The sequence below is a fragment of the Manis pentadactyla genome, chromosome 9, assembly GCF_030020395.1.
Source record: "Manis pentadactyla isolate mManPen7 chromosome 9, mManPen7.hap1, whole genome shotgun sequence".
Taxonomy (NCBI): Eukaryota; Metazoa; Chordata; class Mammalia; order Pholidota; family Manidae; genus Manis; species Manis pentadactyla.
In genome coordinates this window covers 23499844-23518118 of record NC_080027.1, presented here as the reverse complement: position 1 = coordinate 23518118, position 18275 = coordinate 23499844, and the positions used below count along the sequence as shown (strand labels likewise).

Sequence of the window (18275 nt, the reverse complement as noted above, 5' to 3'; positions counted from 1 at the left end):
TTTTTCTGCTCCCAAAAATGCTTGGTCCTTCAGCTTCTGAGTTGTGGGTTCGTGCTCTTCCACCACACCACTCTGGAGTAGTTGTTCAGTGGGTATGAAGTTATGTTATACATGATGAGTAAGTTCCAGAATGAGCCACACAGCATAGTGCCTGGAGTTAACACTAAGACATTGTGCACTGAAGAATTTGTGAAGAGGGTAGTCTCATGTTAAGTGTTGTTGCCACACACCCAAAAAAGTTAAAAACAACAAAGGAACATGAGGATACTTTTGGAGTGAAGAGGCAGATGTATTACCTTGACTGTGGTGATAGCAACATTTGTAAGTGTGTACCCTAACTGCACACATTAGTTATGGGCAATTATTTTGTATACCAATTAATAACTCAGTAAAGCTGGGGAAAAATCATATAATACTTTCTCCACCTTCCCATCAAAGTATGTATCAAAGTAATATCAGTAAGAGGTGATGATTTGCATATAATAGAAAATAGAAGTGAGAAATGGAAATATGAAATTGGAAGGAAAAATTCAAATGAACCATTATTGTAAGTTCGCATTGATCAGGTAAGGTGGGTGAAATAGGGCTGCCAACGTTTTAAGATAGTCTAGAAAGACTGAACATGCCTCAAAAAGCTTTAAGTTGCTTTATAAATAAAAGGATTTGTTAATATTTTCTGGAATATATCTGCCGCAGATAAGAAGCCAACTCTATCAGGAGGAAGAGTACCGCAGCTCTGAGCGGGAAAGAATGAGGCATGAGATCTGCGACCTAACAGAGGAGCTTCATCAGAAGGATATCACTATAGCAACAATCATGAAGAAAGCCTCCCTTCTGGAAAGACAGTTAAAAATGGAGTTAGAAATAAAAGAAAAAATGTTAGCAAAACAACAGGTATGCAGGTGGGCAGGACAGCACCTGCCCAGGTCACCATCTTGCTCAGTGCACAGAGCACCCCTCATTATTGTCTAATAGAAGCATAAAAGTTCTGGTATTGTTTCTGTGACTAGACTAATGTCACAGAAATGCTTTGTGGAGTCACCTAAGACCTTTGTGAGATAATGCAAATATCACCAAAAAGAACCAGGGAAATAAGTGGCAGCACAAGATAATTTCATGAAATCTCACCCTAACATTTTCTTACAACCCATATTTTGATCACCCCCCCACAGAATGCTCTAGTCAAAGATTTCTTCCTCAGTTTTTCTATGTTCCCTTCCATTAACACTTTCATCTTTTTTTTAAAAAAAAGCCTCTATTCCAGCTTTTCTTGGATATTTCCCACTCCCAGTTCATATATTTATTTTAGGATATAGAAATATGGGTGTTGAAACATGAAAATCAGTACACTGATTTCATGGTTCATGGGGGAAAAACAGCAATTAAAACATTCTACTGTAAATATACTGCAGGTAATTTCTAAGTTTCCCCCCCTCCTCCCTTGCTTCCTTCCTACTTATTTTGAAATTCCCTCAATCCCTTACTCATCATCAAAATGATGACCTGCTCCCAAGAGCAGAGTTTATCTGCTTTTTTTACCCCACATTAGAGGTTTTGAGAGCACCAGTCAATAATTTTCTAGGCATTTGATAGTCACTCCATAGCTGTTTAAATCCTGTGCATTATAAAAACAAGAAAAGATTCAGCCTTTGCCTGTGATTAATTTGTACAATACACAGGAAAACCTCATAGGTGGGATAGCATTGGTAGTACCTGAAAAGGGTATTTTACAGGTGTTAATGTTGATCTAGGTAGTTGGATTATAAATGACTTTTACTTTCACCTTTATATTTTTCTATATTTTTTCATTTTTTGTCAAGGAGAATATATTTTGTAATTTGCAAAAGTAAATCCTCTTAAGGAAAGTGTTTTATGTAGGATAAATAAAAGGGCATATACACTGTCAAGTAGAAGAAATAAGGGGAAGAAGTTAGGAGACAAAATGTAGTAGTCACAAAAAAAGAAGGAAAATTTGGCAGAAATATCAGGAAGAACAAAATTAAACATGAAAGTCATATTTGCATATTATAAAAATGGTTCAGATAGTGAAGAAATTTAATGGACAGTGTTATTCAAGTATGTTTTTAAATTGTGCTTTTCTGGTGACAATTTGCGTTCAATAGAAAACAGAAGCGAGAAATGGGATTTTGGAATAGGAAAGGAAAAAAATTAAATGAATCATTGTCCTAAGTATCCATTTTTAATTTAGCACTAAATTTTTATAAAACAAGTAAAGTGGGGCCTGCCAAAGATAGAAGACAGCACGAGATACCTGATTTATGATGCCCATGCCTAAGAAGTGTTTCCCTTCAGCACACTTATAAAGTATTTATATTAACAGCATATAACTAACTTTAATAGAATTGTGAGCTTTTCTTGTGAGTTCTACACTTTTACTTATTAATCTCCTTTCAGGTCTCAAACATGAGGTATAAAGCCGTCAGAACTGAAAACACACATCTAAAAGGAATGATGGGAGATTTAGACCCGGGACAGTACATGGTAATATGCTGAAATCATTCAGTAAATTGAACCAAAAGATGACTTAGGTGGTTATTTACTTAGGACGTTACTTACTGAGCCCTTCCTATGTATCATACTCACAGGAGTTGGGGTCGGGAAATAATCTTGCACTTAGAGTGAATTTACTTTGATCCTCAGGCCAGCACATGTGAATTTCTATTTTTCTCCTTTGTTCTTGGATGGGGCTCATTCTGATCATTTCCTCAAACATGCTCCTTCCTTGCTTTTGCACTTGCTGGTGCCTCTGGAATCCTCCATCCTACATGGCCTGACTCAAGCATCAACCTGGCCCTGGAACTCCAGAGAGAATGAATTGCTGCATCCACAGTTGGCTTGTATTTTGGCCAGACTTGTTTTGTAGCTTGTCACTTCCCCACTGGATGGTGAACAGACCCCGTGTATTGTTCGTATCACTAGCGCCTCCCAGCATCAGGGGTATAGTTCAGTGGAAGTTAGTTGAATAAAACGAAGGATGAATAAATGAATGATTGAGGATTGACCTTGTGGTTTAAACCAGTAGCTCTGCAGGTTTACACAAGGCAACATAAACAGGCTCTGTGCTTTTCATTTCAATTATTGAATATAACAGTTGAAGGTAAGTTTTTATATGTAAATAAGAGAACTTTTATTTTTTGAACTAATGAAATACAGTGATTTTGTTTACCATTTGTTTGCTCTGAGAGAAGATTATGAAATAAAGTAATTTTTCAACCATTTAGGGAGTGGAGAGGATAAGAGATGAGTACAGTAGTTGCTTTACCTGGCCTCAGTGTCCTCAGCTATGAAATGAGGACGTTAGGTTAGGCATTCACCACGGTCCCTGCTTACCCCAATGTGCTGCATTTCCATGATAGTATGAACTTGTTCTCATGTTCTATCATCAAAGACCAGAGGCATTCTGGAAGCACTCTGCCTTCCTCTATGCCTGGTGATGGATCCCGTGATTGGAGTATAGGTAAAAAGTATATGTGGCTTTCTACCTGTTACATAAAATCTGTGTGACACGTAGGACTTTTATTTCTAAACACTGGACACATAAGAAGTTAAATTGGATCCTGCCCCCATGAGGGTCTTCTTTTTCTCTCAGGAAATGGTTTCGTGTTATTTTTTTAAATTTCAGTCTGAAGGTTTTTAGGTGTGTATTCTCGCCCACTCTGAGTCTGCTTCACTCTGGCTCCTGTAGGCGTTTGGCTTTGCTCATGTCTTTTTGTTTTTTTGAAACAAAACACCTAAAGATGTGTAAAGAAGCTGCTAATCATGCCAACTCCTGTCCCCAACCCCTGTTTGGGCTCAAGAGACAGCCAGTGCTTACATGCTCATGTGGAGCATCCTGTCACCTTCTCCTTGCTCGTGCACATATACAAGAGCTGCGTTGAGTATTATTTTACAGAAATAAATGTATAGTAAACTGGCTTTTTACTCTATTTCATGGACATCTTTGCAAGACAGCAGAGAAACATCTTTATATTTCTCCTAATGTCTTAGGAAAGATAAATACATGCTCATGTAAACATATATAATTTTAGTAAATTGAATCATAACTTCCATACCAGTGATTTTAGTGACGTCTCTCTTTCTTGCTTCTCACCTTTTCCTTTCCTCCATTTTTCTACCCACCTCATACCCAGCCACCAGGTAACACATATTAACTCTTCAGTATTTGTCATTTTGTATTTTTTTACATATATGAAATCATATGTATGTGTGAGAATATATATATATATATACACATGTATGTGTGTATACACATATATGTAGTCATTTAACTTTTTTCAAAAATTGGATTACATTATACACACTTCTCTGGGTCTTGTTTTTTTCACTCAACATCCTTTGCAAATCCTTACAACTGAATTGGTCTAGGCCTGTTTCATTTTGTATAATGGCTTAATAATATCTCATGATGTGAATGTATCAGACCTTATTCAACTGTTTTTCAGAATTGAGTCATTCACAATTCCTTCAACTCTGTTTCTAGATTTTTGCACAAACACTACTGTCAAAGACATGATCTTGGAATAGCTTTTAAGAATGGAATTGCTGATTCGAAGGATATGTGTGTTTTAATTCTAAAACATTTGTTGTCAAATTATATTTTTACCATCCCTGTATGTGAGTACCTTCTCATTCATCCTTAGCAGCAATAGTTACTGCTTTTCAGGATTGTCAGCCTGATGACTATAAAGTGATTTCTCAATAGTACTTACATTTGCATTTCCCTGATGACAGTGACCATATTTTTGTATATTTATTGGCAGTGTACTATGAATTAGTCATATTCTTTGCTCACTTTTCTGTTGGGCCAGCTTTTTCTTATAACAGTACTTTTCTAAATTTCCTGTAAGTTTATGTCATATTTTTACCTTACAAAAAGTTTTAGACTTTCATTTGTCAAATATGTATATCTGTTTTTTATAGGTTCTGAATATCCTTTCTTGAATAACAAGGTTCTTCCAACTTCTAGACAGTATAGTTTCTTAGAGTTTTTTCAAAGATTTTTATATTTTTCATCTAAGTTCTTAATTCATTTGAATTGTAATTTTATATGTGATATAAAACAGGAACCCAAATTAAAATGTTATATGAATGTTGGCTAAGTTTATCTAGTTTCTCCTGATAACTTCCTCTTGGATTTATTTGGAATGAAAATAAATTTATATATTAAGTTTGAAAGAATTTGCATTTTTATGATAATAACTTTTCCCATCCAAAGATATGAAGTGGCTTTCCATTTCTTCATATCTTATTTTATGTTTTTCAATAAGATCTTACAGTTTTCTTTGCATAGGTTCTGTGTCTTTTTAAAAAACATATTCTCAGATATTTTATAATTCTTGTCACTGTTTTAAGTAGAATATTTACCTTTCTCCATATCTAAGAACTTACTGCTAATATAGAAAAAAAGCCAAATTATCTTTTAAATTTAGTAGGCATTTTATTAGAAGTTCTTAAATTTCTTTGAGATCTATACTCATATTCACAAAAATAGTTTTATCTCTTCTACTGTTCCTATTATTACTTTTGTCATGTTGCATTTGCTAAAACCTCCAAAAGAACATTTAAAAAAATAGATTGCTGACAAATTCTCTTATTTCTGATTTTAGATAAAATCGACTTAGAGTTCTACTGTTCAGGATATTTGTTCTTGGTTGCTGGTGTGTTATATCTATTCCTAATTTACCTGAGAGTTCTTAAGATTTTCTGCCGGTTTTTATCAAATGCCTTTTCAGCATATATGACATCATGTATTTTTTGTCCATTAATTTGTTGATGTCTAATAGACCATCGTTGACAGATTTCCTGATCTTGATCTACCTTTGAATTCCTGGAATAAACCTTCTTGGTCATTGTATTTAGTTGTTAGGGCTGCCATAGCAAAGTGCCACAAACTGGGTGGCTTCAAACAACAGAAACATATTGTCACAATTCTGGAAAATTAAAGTCCAAAATCAAGGTGTCAACAGGGCCAAGCTCTCTCTAAAACCTACAGGGAGGGGTCTCCCTTGCCTCCTTATAGCTTCTAGTGACTTGCCAGCAATCTTTGGCAGTCCTTGGCTGGCAGAGGCATCATTCTAACCCCCTGTGTTCACATGGTATCATTCACATTTCTTCTTCCTGTTTCTTATCATCTTCCCTTCATGCCTGTCTGTCTCTGTGTCCAAATTTCCCCTTTTCATAGAATACTCATCATACTGGAGGAGAGCCTGCCCTAACAACCTCGTTTTTGCTTAAATACTTCTGTAAAGATCCTATTTCCAAATGAGGTCACATTCTGAGATACCAGCGGTCAGGAACTTCAACATATCTTTTTTAGGGAACAAAATTCAACCCATAACAGTCATATTCTAACTAAATCTTGATATATAGCTAGATTACATGTGATGATATATTATTTAGAAATGAAGATGTGTGTAGAAATGAGATTTGTGTATAATTCTTTTTTCTATGTGTTTTAAGTTATGCTGGCTTTATAACAAACTGGGGCTTTCCATCTTTATGAGTGGTTTAAAATAGTTTAAGTAATATGGAATTATCAATTCTTTAAAGTTAGAAGGAATTTAGCTGTAAAACCATCTGGACATTGAAGTTTCGACAAAGGAGATCTTCAGTTACCTTCCCATTCTCTTTTGGGGTACCTGGTATATTAAAATCTCCCTTCTAAGGTTGTTTTTGGTAACTTGTATTTTTCTGGGAAATACTTACACATTACGATTTGTTTCCTTATCACTAACGGTAGTACTAGTACCCTACAATTCTTTTCAGCTCTTCTTCATTTGATGTTTATGTTTCCTTTCTTGTTCCTCAACTTGCTTGGTTCAGCTCACCTCTTTCTTTTTCTTAAGTCTGGTACACTAGGGTATTTTATATTTTATTACTATTTAAAAGTATAGGCCATTTGGATTTATTATTATTCAATCTATCTAATTTCATTATGTTTAGCTTTAACCAGTTTTCTCTTCCTGGTTTGTTTTGTGTTTTGCTGCACTTTGTCTAATCTCCCAAGGTAAGTGCTGACTTTCTTAATTTTCTTTCTTTTTCTTTAACTGTAAAGGCTTTTAAAGTCAAATATGTTCCTCTGGATTTAGCTTTTGCTGCATCCCTTCAACTTTGCCACGAACTGCCCTCCTGTATTCTTCTTTCCGCATGCGTCCTCCTGATCATAGAGTAGAGCGGGCCTGGTCTCCGAGAGTAGGGAGGGGAGACCACGCCCACTCGACGGCTAAGGCGACGCAGCCCAGCCCTTCCCAGGTTGTGTGGCCCTGCTTGGCTCTGAGGGAGGGAAGGAGTCCTGGCAGCAAGGAGTCCCTTTTACTTGGCTCAGGAAGGAAGGGTTAGAAATAGATATGGGACAGGGGGATGCACACATGATGCCAGCTTCTATGGCCCCCTTACTGCTCGAAACGAGAATAGTAGAAACTGTGTAACCCACAGGGAAAGTCACGCTCCCGTTTCAATGAAATTATACAGTTTCAAACTGGTTTCTAAATTGACAAATAAAACTGTATATATTTAAGTTATATAATGTGATGATATGATATATGTATACATTGTGAAATGATTTCCACAATCAAGTTAATTAACATGTCTATCACACACATGGTTATTTTTTTGGTGTGTGTGGTGAAGACGTTTAAGATTTACTCTTTTAGCAAATTCCAAGTATATAATACAGTATTATTAACTATAATCACGATGGTGTACATTAGATTCCCAGAACTTATTCATTTTGACTTAAATCTGCCTATTTTCCCCACCCCCTCAAACCCTGACAACCACAATTCTATTATTCTCTGCTTCTATGAGTTTAGGGTTTTTTTTTTAATTTCACATATAAGTGAGATCATGCAGCACTTATCTTTCTCTGTCTAGCTTACATCACTTAGCATAATATCCTCCAATTTCGTCCATGTTGTTGCAAATGGCAGGAGTTCTTTCTTTTTTATGGTTGATCAGGCCATTGTGTGTATGTATATATGTATACACCACATTTTTCTGTGTCCACTCTCCCACTGATTCCATTATCTTGGCTATTGTGAATAATGTTGCAGTGAACATGGGTGTGCTGATATCTCTTTGAAATACTGGTTTTCTTTCCTTTAGATTTATTCCCAGAAGTGGGACTGCTGATCAATTTAATTTTTTGAGAAACTTTCATACTGTGTTCCACAGTGGCTGCATCAGTTCACAATCCCAGCAACAATGTACATAGTTTTCCTTTCACCACATCCTCACCAACACTTGTTATCTTTTGCCTTTTTGATGACAGCCATAGTAACAGGTGTGAGATGACAGCTCACTATGGTTTTTATTTGCATTTCTGTGAAGACTAGTGATGTTGAGCACCTTTTCACTTACCTGTTGGCCATTTGTATGTCTTCTTTGGAAGAATGTCTATTTTGAGTCCTTTGCCCATTTTTAATTGTGTTTGGTTTTGCTATTGAGTTGTATGAGCTCCTTTTGTATTTTGGAAATTAACTCCTTATCATATATATGGTAAACAAATATTTTCTTACATTCCATAGGTTGCCTCTTCAACTCTATTGATTGCTAAAACACTTTTTAGTTTTATATAGTCCCACTTGTTTATTTTTGTTTTTGTTGCCTGTGATTTTAGCATTATATGCAAAAAAATCATTGCCAAGACCAATGTCAAGAATCTATTGCCCCTGAATTTTCCTTGAAGAATTTTACAGTTTCACTAAAGAAGTCTTTCCTGAAGACTTTATTTAAGTCTTTAATACATTTCAAGTTTGTTTTTGTGAGTGGTGTAATATAGGGTATCAGTTTCATTATTTTGAATGTGAATTTCTAGTTTTCCCAACATTTATTAAAGAGACTGTCCATCTATTCCCCATGGTATCTGGTGCCCTTGTCAAACATTAGTTGACCATACATATATGTAGGTTTATTTCTCGGCTCTCTGTTCTGTTCTCTATTCATTGCATGCCACAACCACCACAGAATGCTTTCATTCACTCTCTAAATATTTGAATGCCTACTGTGTGTCTGGCAGCATGCTCAAATTGTGAATGTCTCTAGATCCTTGAGCTCATGGAGCTTAATGTTAGTAGAATGAGACCATACATTAATGGATACAGATAATTAATTAGACAATTATGCTAAAGAATGATAGTAAAGTGCAGAGTACAGAGGGCCTAACAGGGGTTTTATGATCCTGTCTTGGGAGTCAGAAAAGGAACCTGAGGAGCAGTTAGCCAGACAGATTGGTGGGAAAGAGTGATGGGAGGGAAGAGAATGTACAAAGACCAGAGATAAGAGTGAGTTAGGGAGACTGGAAGGACTGTAACAAAGAGCTGCTAATTCATTGTTTACTCCATGCCTTACATCCTGCTGAACTCTACGTACATTAGCCTCTATACCTTATAATGACATGTAGGGGTAGGTATTACTCTTCTCACTTGACTGAAGAAAGATAAGAGATTAAACGAGATGGTGGCATAAGAAGTGAGGCAGAAACCTCCTCCCAAAACCACCTATAACATGAAAATACAGCAAATACAACTAATCCTGAAAGAGCAACCAGAAAGAAGACCACAACAGATGGCCTACATCTGGGAAAGAGAGAAGACCTCCCGGAAATGGGTGAAGTAGCAAAGCCAGGATCCCGCAGAACCCAAATCCTTCCCCTACTGCAGCTCACTGGCAGGAGGAAGAGAAACATAGCAGAGATGGAGTAGAAGCCCAGGACTGCTAAATACCCACCCCTGGAGATCTACTCCAGCAGCATGAACCCACATTACATGGTGCTCTGGACATTAGAGGGGTTGGAAAGCAGAGGCAGGTGGAATACTCAGAAAGACTGAGATTCCAGCCAATTGTGGAAAACAGGTATACACAACCAGCCTCTCTGGGACAAAAGAAAGGCGGGCACTTTGAAAAACTTCCCAACAGCAAGAGAGCTGCTAAAGGGGCAAGGATTACACAGCTTGCTACCAGGGAAAAAAGGACAGGTGGACAAAATTTTCCCAGCACACTCAGCCCAGCAGCTTGGGAACTTTCAGGAGCTTCACATGCTCCATCCCCCTGGATGGTAATGCAGCATCAAGGTCCTCCACTGCTATATGCAGCCTGCTGCTCCCTCCTCCCAGTTAGCACAGGTTCACAAACCTGCTGTGCCTGCCATCATGCCACGCCAGCCAGAGGGTGGCCCCACCTATGGCAGCTACAAGGGTATAACACAGAGGCTCCTCCCTGTGCACTCGGTCAACTGGACCTGGCTGTGGAGGCAGGCCCTGCAGCTGGGTAGCAGGCAAGAGCTCTTTCCTTCCTGTAGGCAATGGACCTGGGTGCCTGAGACCCCCACCTTGCTCCAGGGACTGGGAAGCTCAAAGAGTAGAGATTCCTGGCACTAGAGGGTGCCACAGACACAAACTTATTACTCCATAGTAATCATTAGGAATATGAAATGGCAAAAGAACCTGGTACAAACCCAAATCTCTCAAACACCACAAAGAGAGTGAACTCACCAATCTTCCTAATAAAGATTTCAAAATAAAAACAACACATGGAGTTACAGAAAAATATTCAACACATCAGAAAGGCTTCAAGAAAGAGATAGAAACTTTGAAAAATACAGTATCTAAAATGAAACATACAATGGAGGGATGTAAAAGCAGATTAGAAGAGATAGAGGAGATGGTAAATGAAATAGAAATTAGAGAGCAGGAATACAAAAAATTGAGGCCCAAAGAGAAAAAGGATCTCTAGAAATGAAAGAATATTAACAACTGTGTGACCAATCCAAATGGAACCATATTTGTATTATAGGTGTATCAAAAGAAGAAGAGAGATAAAAAGGGATAGTAAGTGTCTTTGAGGAAATAATTGCTGAAAATTCCCCCCCACCAATCTGGAGAAGGAAGTAATTACTCAGGCCATGGAAGTGCACAGATCTCCCAACACAAGGGACCCTAGGAAGACAATCCCAAGACATATAATAATTAAAATGACAAGGACATAGTATTATGTGTTTGAAAAAGTGTAATAAGCTATTTTTAATAAGCCAGAGAGATAAAAAAGATCACATACAAAGGAAAACCCATCTGGCTATAATCAGACTTCTCAGCAGAAACCTTACAGGCCAGAAGGGAGTGGCATGATATATTTAATGCAATGAAATAGACAGGCCTTGAATCAAGAATACTCTACGTGGCAAGATTATCATGTAAATTTGAAGTAGGGATTAAATAATTTCTAGATAAGTAAAAGTTGAGGGAATTTGCCTCCCACAAATCATCTCTACAGTATTTGGGAGGGACTGCTCTAGATGGAAGGGCTCCTAAGGCTAAATGGAAGTCACCAGAGAAAATAAAACCACAGTAAAGAAAGTAGACCAATTATTTACTAAGCAAATGCAAAATTAAATCAGCTATCCACAGAGTCAGTTAAGGGATACACAAAGAGTATAGAATATGACACCTAAAATATAGAGTAGAGGATGAAGAAAAGGGAGAAAAAAAAAGAACCTTTGAATTGTGTTTGAAATAGTGTAATAAGCTAGTTAAGTTAGACTGTTAGATAGTAAAGAAGCCGTCTTTGAAACTTTGGTAACCACAAATCTAAAGCATGCAATGTCAATAAGTACGTATCTTTCAATAATCACCCTAAATGTAAATGGACCGAATGCACCAATCAAAAGGCACAAGAGTTACAGAAAGGATAAAAAAGCAAGACCCATCTATATGCTGCCTACAAGAGACTCACTTCAAACCCAAAGACATACACAGACTAAAAGTGAAGGGATGGAAAAAGATATTTCATGCAACTAATAGGGAGAGAAAAGCAAGAGTTTCAGTACTTGCATCAAACAAAATGGACTTCAAAACAAAGAAAGTAACAAGAGGCAAAGAAGGACATTACATAATGATAAAAGGGTCAGTCCAACAAGAGGATATAACCATTATAAATACTTACACACCCAAAAGAGGAGCACTAAAATATGTGAAACAAATACTACAGAATTTAAGGGGGAAATAGAATGCAATGTATTCATCTTAGAAGACTTCAACACACCACTCACTTCAAAGGACAGATTAACAAGACAGAAAATAAGTAAGGACACAAAGTCACTGAACAACACACTAGGACAGATGGACCTAACAGACATCTGCAGAACACTCCACCCAAAAGCAGCAGGATACACATTCTTCTCAAGTGCACATGGAACATTTTCCAGAATAGATCACCTCCTAGGCCACAAAAAGAGCCTCAGTAAATTCATAAGGACTGAAATAGTACCAACCAGCTTCTCAGACCACAAGGTATGAAACTAGAAATAAACTATGCAAAGAAAACAAAAGCCCACAAACACATGGAGGCTTAACAACATGCTCCTAGATAATCAATGGATCAATGACCAAATAAAAACATATCAAACAATATATGGAGACAAATGAAAACAACAATTCAACACCCCAAAATCTGTGGGATGCAGTGAAGGCAGTTTGAAAAGAAAAGTATTTAGCAATACAGGCTTACCTCAAGAAAGAAGAACAATTCCAAATGAACACTCTAAACTCACAATTAATGAAACTAGAAAAAGTGGAACAAATGAAGTCCAAAGTCAGGAGAAGGAGGGACATAATAAAAAACAGAGGACAAATAAATAAAATTGAGAAGATAAAACAATAGAAAGAGTCAATGAAACCAGGAGCTGGTTCTTCAAGAAAATAAACAAAGTAGGAGGGTGGAGCCAAGATGGCAGCATGAGTAGAGCAGGGGAAATCTCCTCCCAAAACCACATATATTTATGAAAATATAACAAAGACAACTCTTCCTAGAATAGAGACCAGAGGACACAGGACAACATCCAGACCATATCCACACCTGCGAGAACCCAGCACCTTGCAAAGGGGGTAAGATACAAGCCCCGGCCCGGCGGGACCCGAGCGCCCCTCCCCCCAGCTCCCGGCAGGAGAAGAGGGTCAGAGCAGGAGGGAGACGGAGCCCAGGACTGCTGAACACCCAGCCCCAGCCATCCGGACCAGAGCGCAGACCCAGTGCATGTGGGGGGTCCTGGATACTAGGGAAACAGGGCAGCAAGGCCGGTGAGCGGGTCCCTGAGGTCGGTGCCATAGGACAAAGAAAAGTGAGCAACTTTTTTTTTTTAAATTATTTATTTAATTTTTTTGTTTGTTTTGTTTTGTTTTGTTTTGGTGAGTGCTTTTTGGAAGTCTTAAAAGGACAGGGACCCCAAAACCGGACGGAAGCATCCTGGGACACTTAGTTCAGAGGCAGGGAATCTGGGGATCTCTGGGCACTCTAACCCCCTGGGCAGCAGGGAGCACGGAGGCCCCTCACGGAGATAAATAGCTTCCCCGCCGCTACCCCTCCAACTCGGCTCCACCATTTTGGAGCAGCTGCCCGAGCCAGGCCACGCCCACAACAACAGCGGAGATTAACTCCATAGCAGCCAGGCAGGAATCAGAAGCCCTGTCTGCACGTAGCTGCCCAGCACAAGCCACTAGAGGTCGCTGTTCTCCCAGGAGAGGAGGGCCACAAACCAACAAGAAAGGAAGTTCTTCCAGCCGTCACTCGTCCCAGCTCTGCAAACTATTCCTATCACCATGAAAAGGCAAAGCTACAGGCAGACAAAGATCACAGAGACAACACCAGAGAAGGAGACAGACCTAACCAGTCTTCCTGAAAAAGAATTCAAAATAAAAATCATAAACATGCTGATGGAGATGCAGAGAAATATGCAAGAGCTAAGGGATGAAGTCTGGAGGGAGACCACAGATGCCAGGAAGGAGATTACAGAAGTGAAACAAACTCTGGAAGGATTTATAAGCAGAATGGATAAGATGCAAGAGGCCATTGATGGAATAGAAACCAGAGAACAGGAACGCATAGAAGCTGACATAGAGATAAAAAAAAAAAAAAAGAAACAAAGTAGATAAACCCCTAGCCAGACTTATCAAGAAAAGAGAGTCTGCACACATAAACAGAATCAGAAATGAGAAAGGAAAATCATTATGGACACCACAGAAAAACAAAGAATTATTAGAGAATACTCTGAAAAATTATATGCTAACAAATTTGATAACTAGAAGAAATGGGCAAGTTTGTAGAAAAATACAACCTTCCAAGACTGACCCAGGAAAAAAACAAAATCTGAACAGACCAATTACCAGCAATGAAATTGAATTGGTAATAAAAAAAACTACCTAAGAAAAAAAACCCTGAACCAGATAACTTCACCACTGAATTTTATCAAACATTTAGAGAAGACCTAATACCTATCCTTTTTAAAATTTTCCAAAACGTAGAAGAGGAGGGAATACTTCCAAACTAATTCTATGAGGCCAGCATCACTCTAATACCAAAACCAGGCAAAGACACCACAATAAAAGAAAATTACAGACCAATATCCCTGATGAACATAGATGCAAAAATACGCAACAAAATATTAGCAAACTGAATTCAAAAACACCAAAAAGATCATCCATCATGATCAAGTGGGATTCATTTCAGGGCTGCAAGGATGGTACAACATTTGAGAATCCATCAACATCATATACCACATCAACAAAAAGGACAAAAATTATCTGATCATCTCCACAGAATCTGAAAAAGCATTTGACAAAATTCAACATGCATTCATGATAAAAACTATCAAGAAAATTAGTATAGAGGGCAAGTACCTCAATATAACAAAAGCCATATACGACAAACCCAGAGCCAACGTCATATACTTCACAGCAAAAGGCTGAAAGCTTTTCCTCTAAGATCAGGAACAAGACAAAGATGCCCATTCTTCCCACTTTTGTTCAACATAGTACTAGAGGTCCTAGCCACAGCAATCATACAACATAAAGAAATAAAAAGCATCCAGAATTGGTAAAGAAGAAATTAAACTGTCATTGTTTGCAGATACCATGATGATGTACATAAAAATTCCTAAAGAATCCACTCCAAAACTACTGAAACTAATAAATGAATCAGTAATGTTGCAGGATACAAAATTAATACACAGAAATCTGGCAATCCTATACACTAATGATGAAACAGCAGAAAGAGAAATCAGGAAAACATTTCCATTTACAATTTCATAAAAAAGAATAAAAGACCTAGGAATAAACCTAACCAAGGAGGTGAAAGACCTATACCCTGAAAACTACAAGATACTCCTAAGAGAAATTAAAGAAGACACCAATAAATGGAAATACATCCCATGCTTATGGATAGGAAGAATTAATATTGTCAAAATGTCAATGTAATCCCTATAAAAAATACCAACAGCATTCTTCAACAAACTAGAATAAGTAGTTCTAAAACTCATATGGAATCACAAAAGACCCCAAATAGCCAAAGCAATCCTGAGAAGGAAGAATAAGCTGGGGGGATTAAGCTTCCCAACTTCAAGCTCTACTACAAAGCCACAGTAATCAAAACAATTTGGTACTGGCACAAGAACAGACCCATAGACCAATGGAACAGAATAGACAGCCTTGATATAAATCCAAACATATACAGCCAATTAATATATGATAAAGGAGCTATGGATATACTATGGGGAAAAGACAGCCTCTTCAATAACTGGTGTTGGAAAAACTGGACAGCTACATATAAGAGAATGAAGCTGGATTACTGTCTAACTCCATACACAAAAGTAAACTTAAAGTGGATCAAACACCTGAATGTAAGTCATGAAACCATAAAACTCTTAGAAGAAAACAGGCAAAAATCTCTGGAATGTAAATATGTGCAACTTTTTCCTGAACACATCTCCTTGGGCAAGAGAAACAAAAGCAAAAATGAACAAATAGAACTACATCAAACTAAAAAGCTTCTGTACAGCAAAGTATACCATCAGGAGAAAAAAAAGGCATCCTACATATGGGTGAATATATTCATAAACAGCATATCCAATAAAGGGTTAACACCCAAAATATATAAAGGACTCACACCCCTCAACACCTAAAAAGCAAATAACCCAATTAAAAAAATGGTAGAAGATCTGAACAGACACTTCTTCAAAGAAGAAATTCAGAAGGCCAACAGGCACATGAGAAGATGCTCTTCATCTCTAATTATCAGGGAAATGCAAATTAAAACCACAGTGAAATATCACCTCACACCAGTTAGGACGGCCAACATCCAAAAGACAAGAAACAACAAATGCTGGCAAGAATGTGGAGAAAGAGGAACCTTCCTACACTGTTGGTGGGAATGTAAATTAGTTCAACCATTGTGGAAAGCAATATGGAGGTTCCTCAAAAAACTAAAAATAGAAATACCATTTGACCCAGGAATTCCACTCCTAGGAATCTACCCAAAGAAAACAAGATCCTAGATTCAAAAAGACAGATGCACCCCTATGTTTATCGCAGCACTATTTACAATAGCCAAGATATGGAAGCAACCTAAGTGCCCATCAGTAGATGAATGGTTAAAGAAGGTATGGTACATATACACAATGGAATATTATTCAGCCATAAGAAGAAAACAAATCCTACCATTTATAACTACATGGATGGAGCTAGAGGGTATTACAATCAGTGAAATAAGCCAGGCAGAGAAAGACAAGTACCAAATGATTACATTCATTTGTGGAGTACAATAATGAAACAAAAGTGAAGGAACAAAACACACTCACAGACTCCAAGAAGGGACTAGTGGTTACCAAAGGTATAGGGATAGGGAGGGGGGGGGGGAGCGAGGGGGAGGGGAATTAAGGGGCATTATGATTAGCACACATAATGTCATGGGGTCATGGGGAAGGCAGTATAGCACAGAGAAGACAGGTAGTGACTCTATAGCATCTTACTATGCTAATGGACAGTGAGTGCAATGGGGTGCATGTGGGGGACTTGATAATATTGGTGAATGTAATAACTACAATATTTATCACATGAAACCTTTATAATGTTTATCAATGATACCTTAATAAAAAAATAGTTATCAAAAACAAATAAATAAAATTAATTAATTAAAAAAAAGAAATTAAGACTTTTAAGTTTTTAAGTAACTTGCCCAAGATCACCTATTTTGTAAGTTGGTTTGGATAACTCCAAATGAATATTAACTGTTACAGTATCCTGTAGTTTTCACCATTTCTTCTGTTTTCTCCACTAGCTCCTCACCCTTCTGTTTGTTCCTCTACATGTTCCCCCAGTTTTGCCATTGGCCCTCTGCTCCTTTGGCCATAAGCTTTCCCTGCAGGGTAGATCATCAGCCACCTCAGTTTTTTCCTCGGGATCACCAAGTGGCTTCCAAGCTGTCCACTTCTCAAACCAGATGTACTTTCCTTACATAACCTTTTCTGAGTTATTCTTCCAATCAATAACATGGGCTCAATTTCCGGTAGCAAGTCAGAACTCTTCATATTCCATGGCTTCCTTCACCTCCTTCTCTGTGAAGTTAGTGGGCTAGTGACCTGCACAAACCCTCTGCTCTGACTAGACCTGTCCTAGCCTCCTCTGCGTATGTGATGCTTATTTCTCATGCTCCTCCTTCCTTCCAAGTCTTCCCACATACTCTCCTTCTACTAAAAATCCCCCTTCCCTACCTAACATGTCATGCCCTATTAATGTTTCAGGTTTCTCAGCATAAACTTTACATGTTATACAAAAATCTTCCACGATTTTTCTCCGTTCTGTTAAGTGACCCTCCTTGAAGCCATCATAGCACCTTTTATAACACTTATCATAGCACAATATTAAAATTACCTCTTTCTTGTCCGCTACCCATCCCGTTACCAGTCTACTCACCAAGGGCAGTTACGGCCCTAGTTTACCAGTACACCTTAGCACTTAGCACAATGCCTGAATACAGAGGGCAGTGAAAACAATGTTTGTTAGATGAATGACTGAACAAACGAATGAGTGAGTGAATGAACGAATGAATATATTATGTCTTCCACTTGAATGCTTTTCTTTTACTAAAGTAGATATTCTTTGCTCTACTAATCCTACCACCCCTTTAAGACCAAGACTAAATTCTCTCCTTCTTGAGTTCATCTGTTTACTCTAGGCCCCATTTATTTCTTCCTCTTTGTCTTTCTTTAGTACTGTCATAACAGTTCAACACCAAGTTTTGAATTCCCTTCTTTTAGTTTTTAAATTTCAGTATATGTATGTTTTGTGTCCTCAGTCATTGACTCCTTGAGGAAAGAAGTAGACTATACGTCCGACTTCAGAGAGGGTTTGATAGAGAGCAGGGCTTCTTGAATTATGGTTCTCACCTTTAGCCTAAGAGGTATGAATAAATTATAAAGGTTTATTCTAAAA

The 18275-nt window shown here is 37.8% G+C and overlaps 1 protein-coding gene across 8 annotated transcripts in view; it reads left to right on the top strand.

Moving 5' to 3' along the window:
- The window catches only part of DEUP1 (deuterosome assembly protein 1), a 102933-nt gene that overhangs the window by 38527 nt on the left and 46131 nt on the right, over window positions 1-18275 (top strand). For 7 of the 8 annotated variants that reach the window (XR_008999183.1, XR_008999181.1, XR_008999182.1 and 4 more), the window contains 2 exons: window positions 697-894; window positions 2416-2502. Coding sequence is in view for 5 of the 8 variants with exons in the window: in XM_057507127.1 (XP_057363110.1) it covers window positions 697-894; window positions 2416-2502 (285 nt within the window). In the remaining 3 variants the exon portion in view is untranslated. Of the gene's footprint in view, window positions 1-696; window positions 895-2415; window positions 2503-2801; window positions 3550-18275 lie in introns of those variants that run through there. The other variant, XM_057507130.1, reaches the window with a different exon arrangement.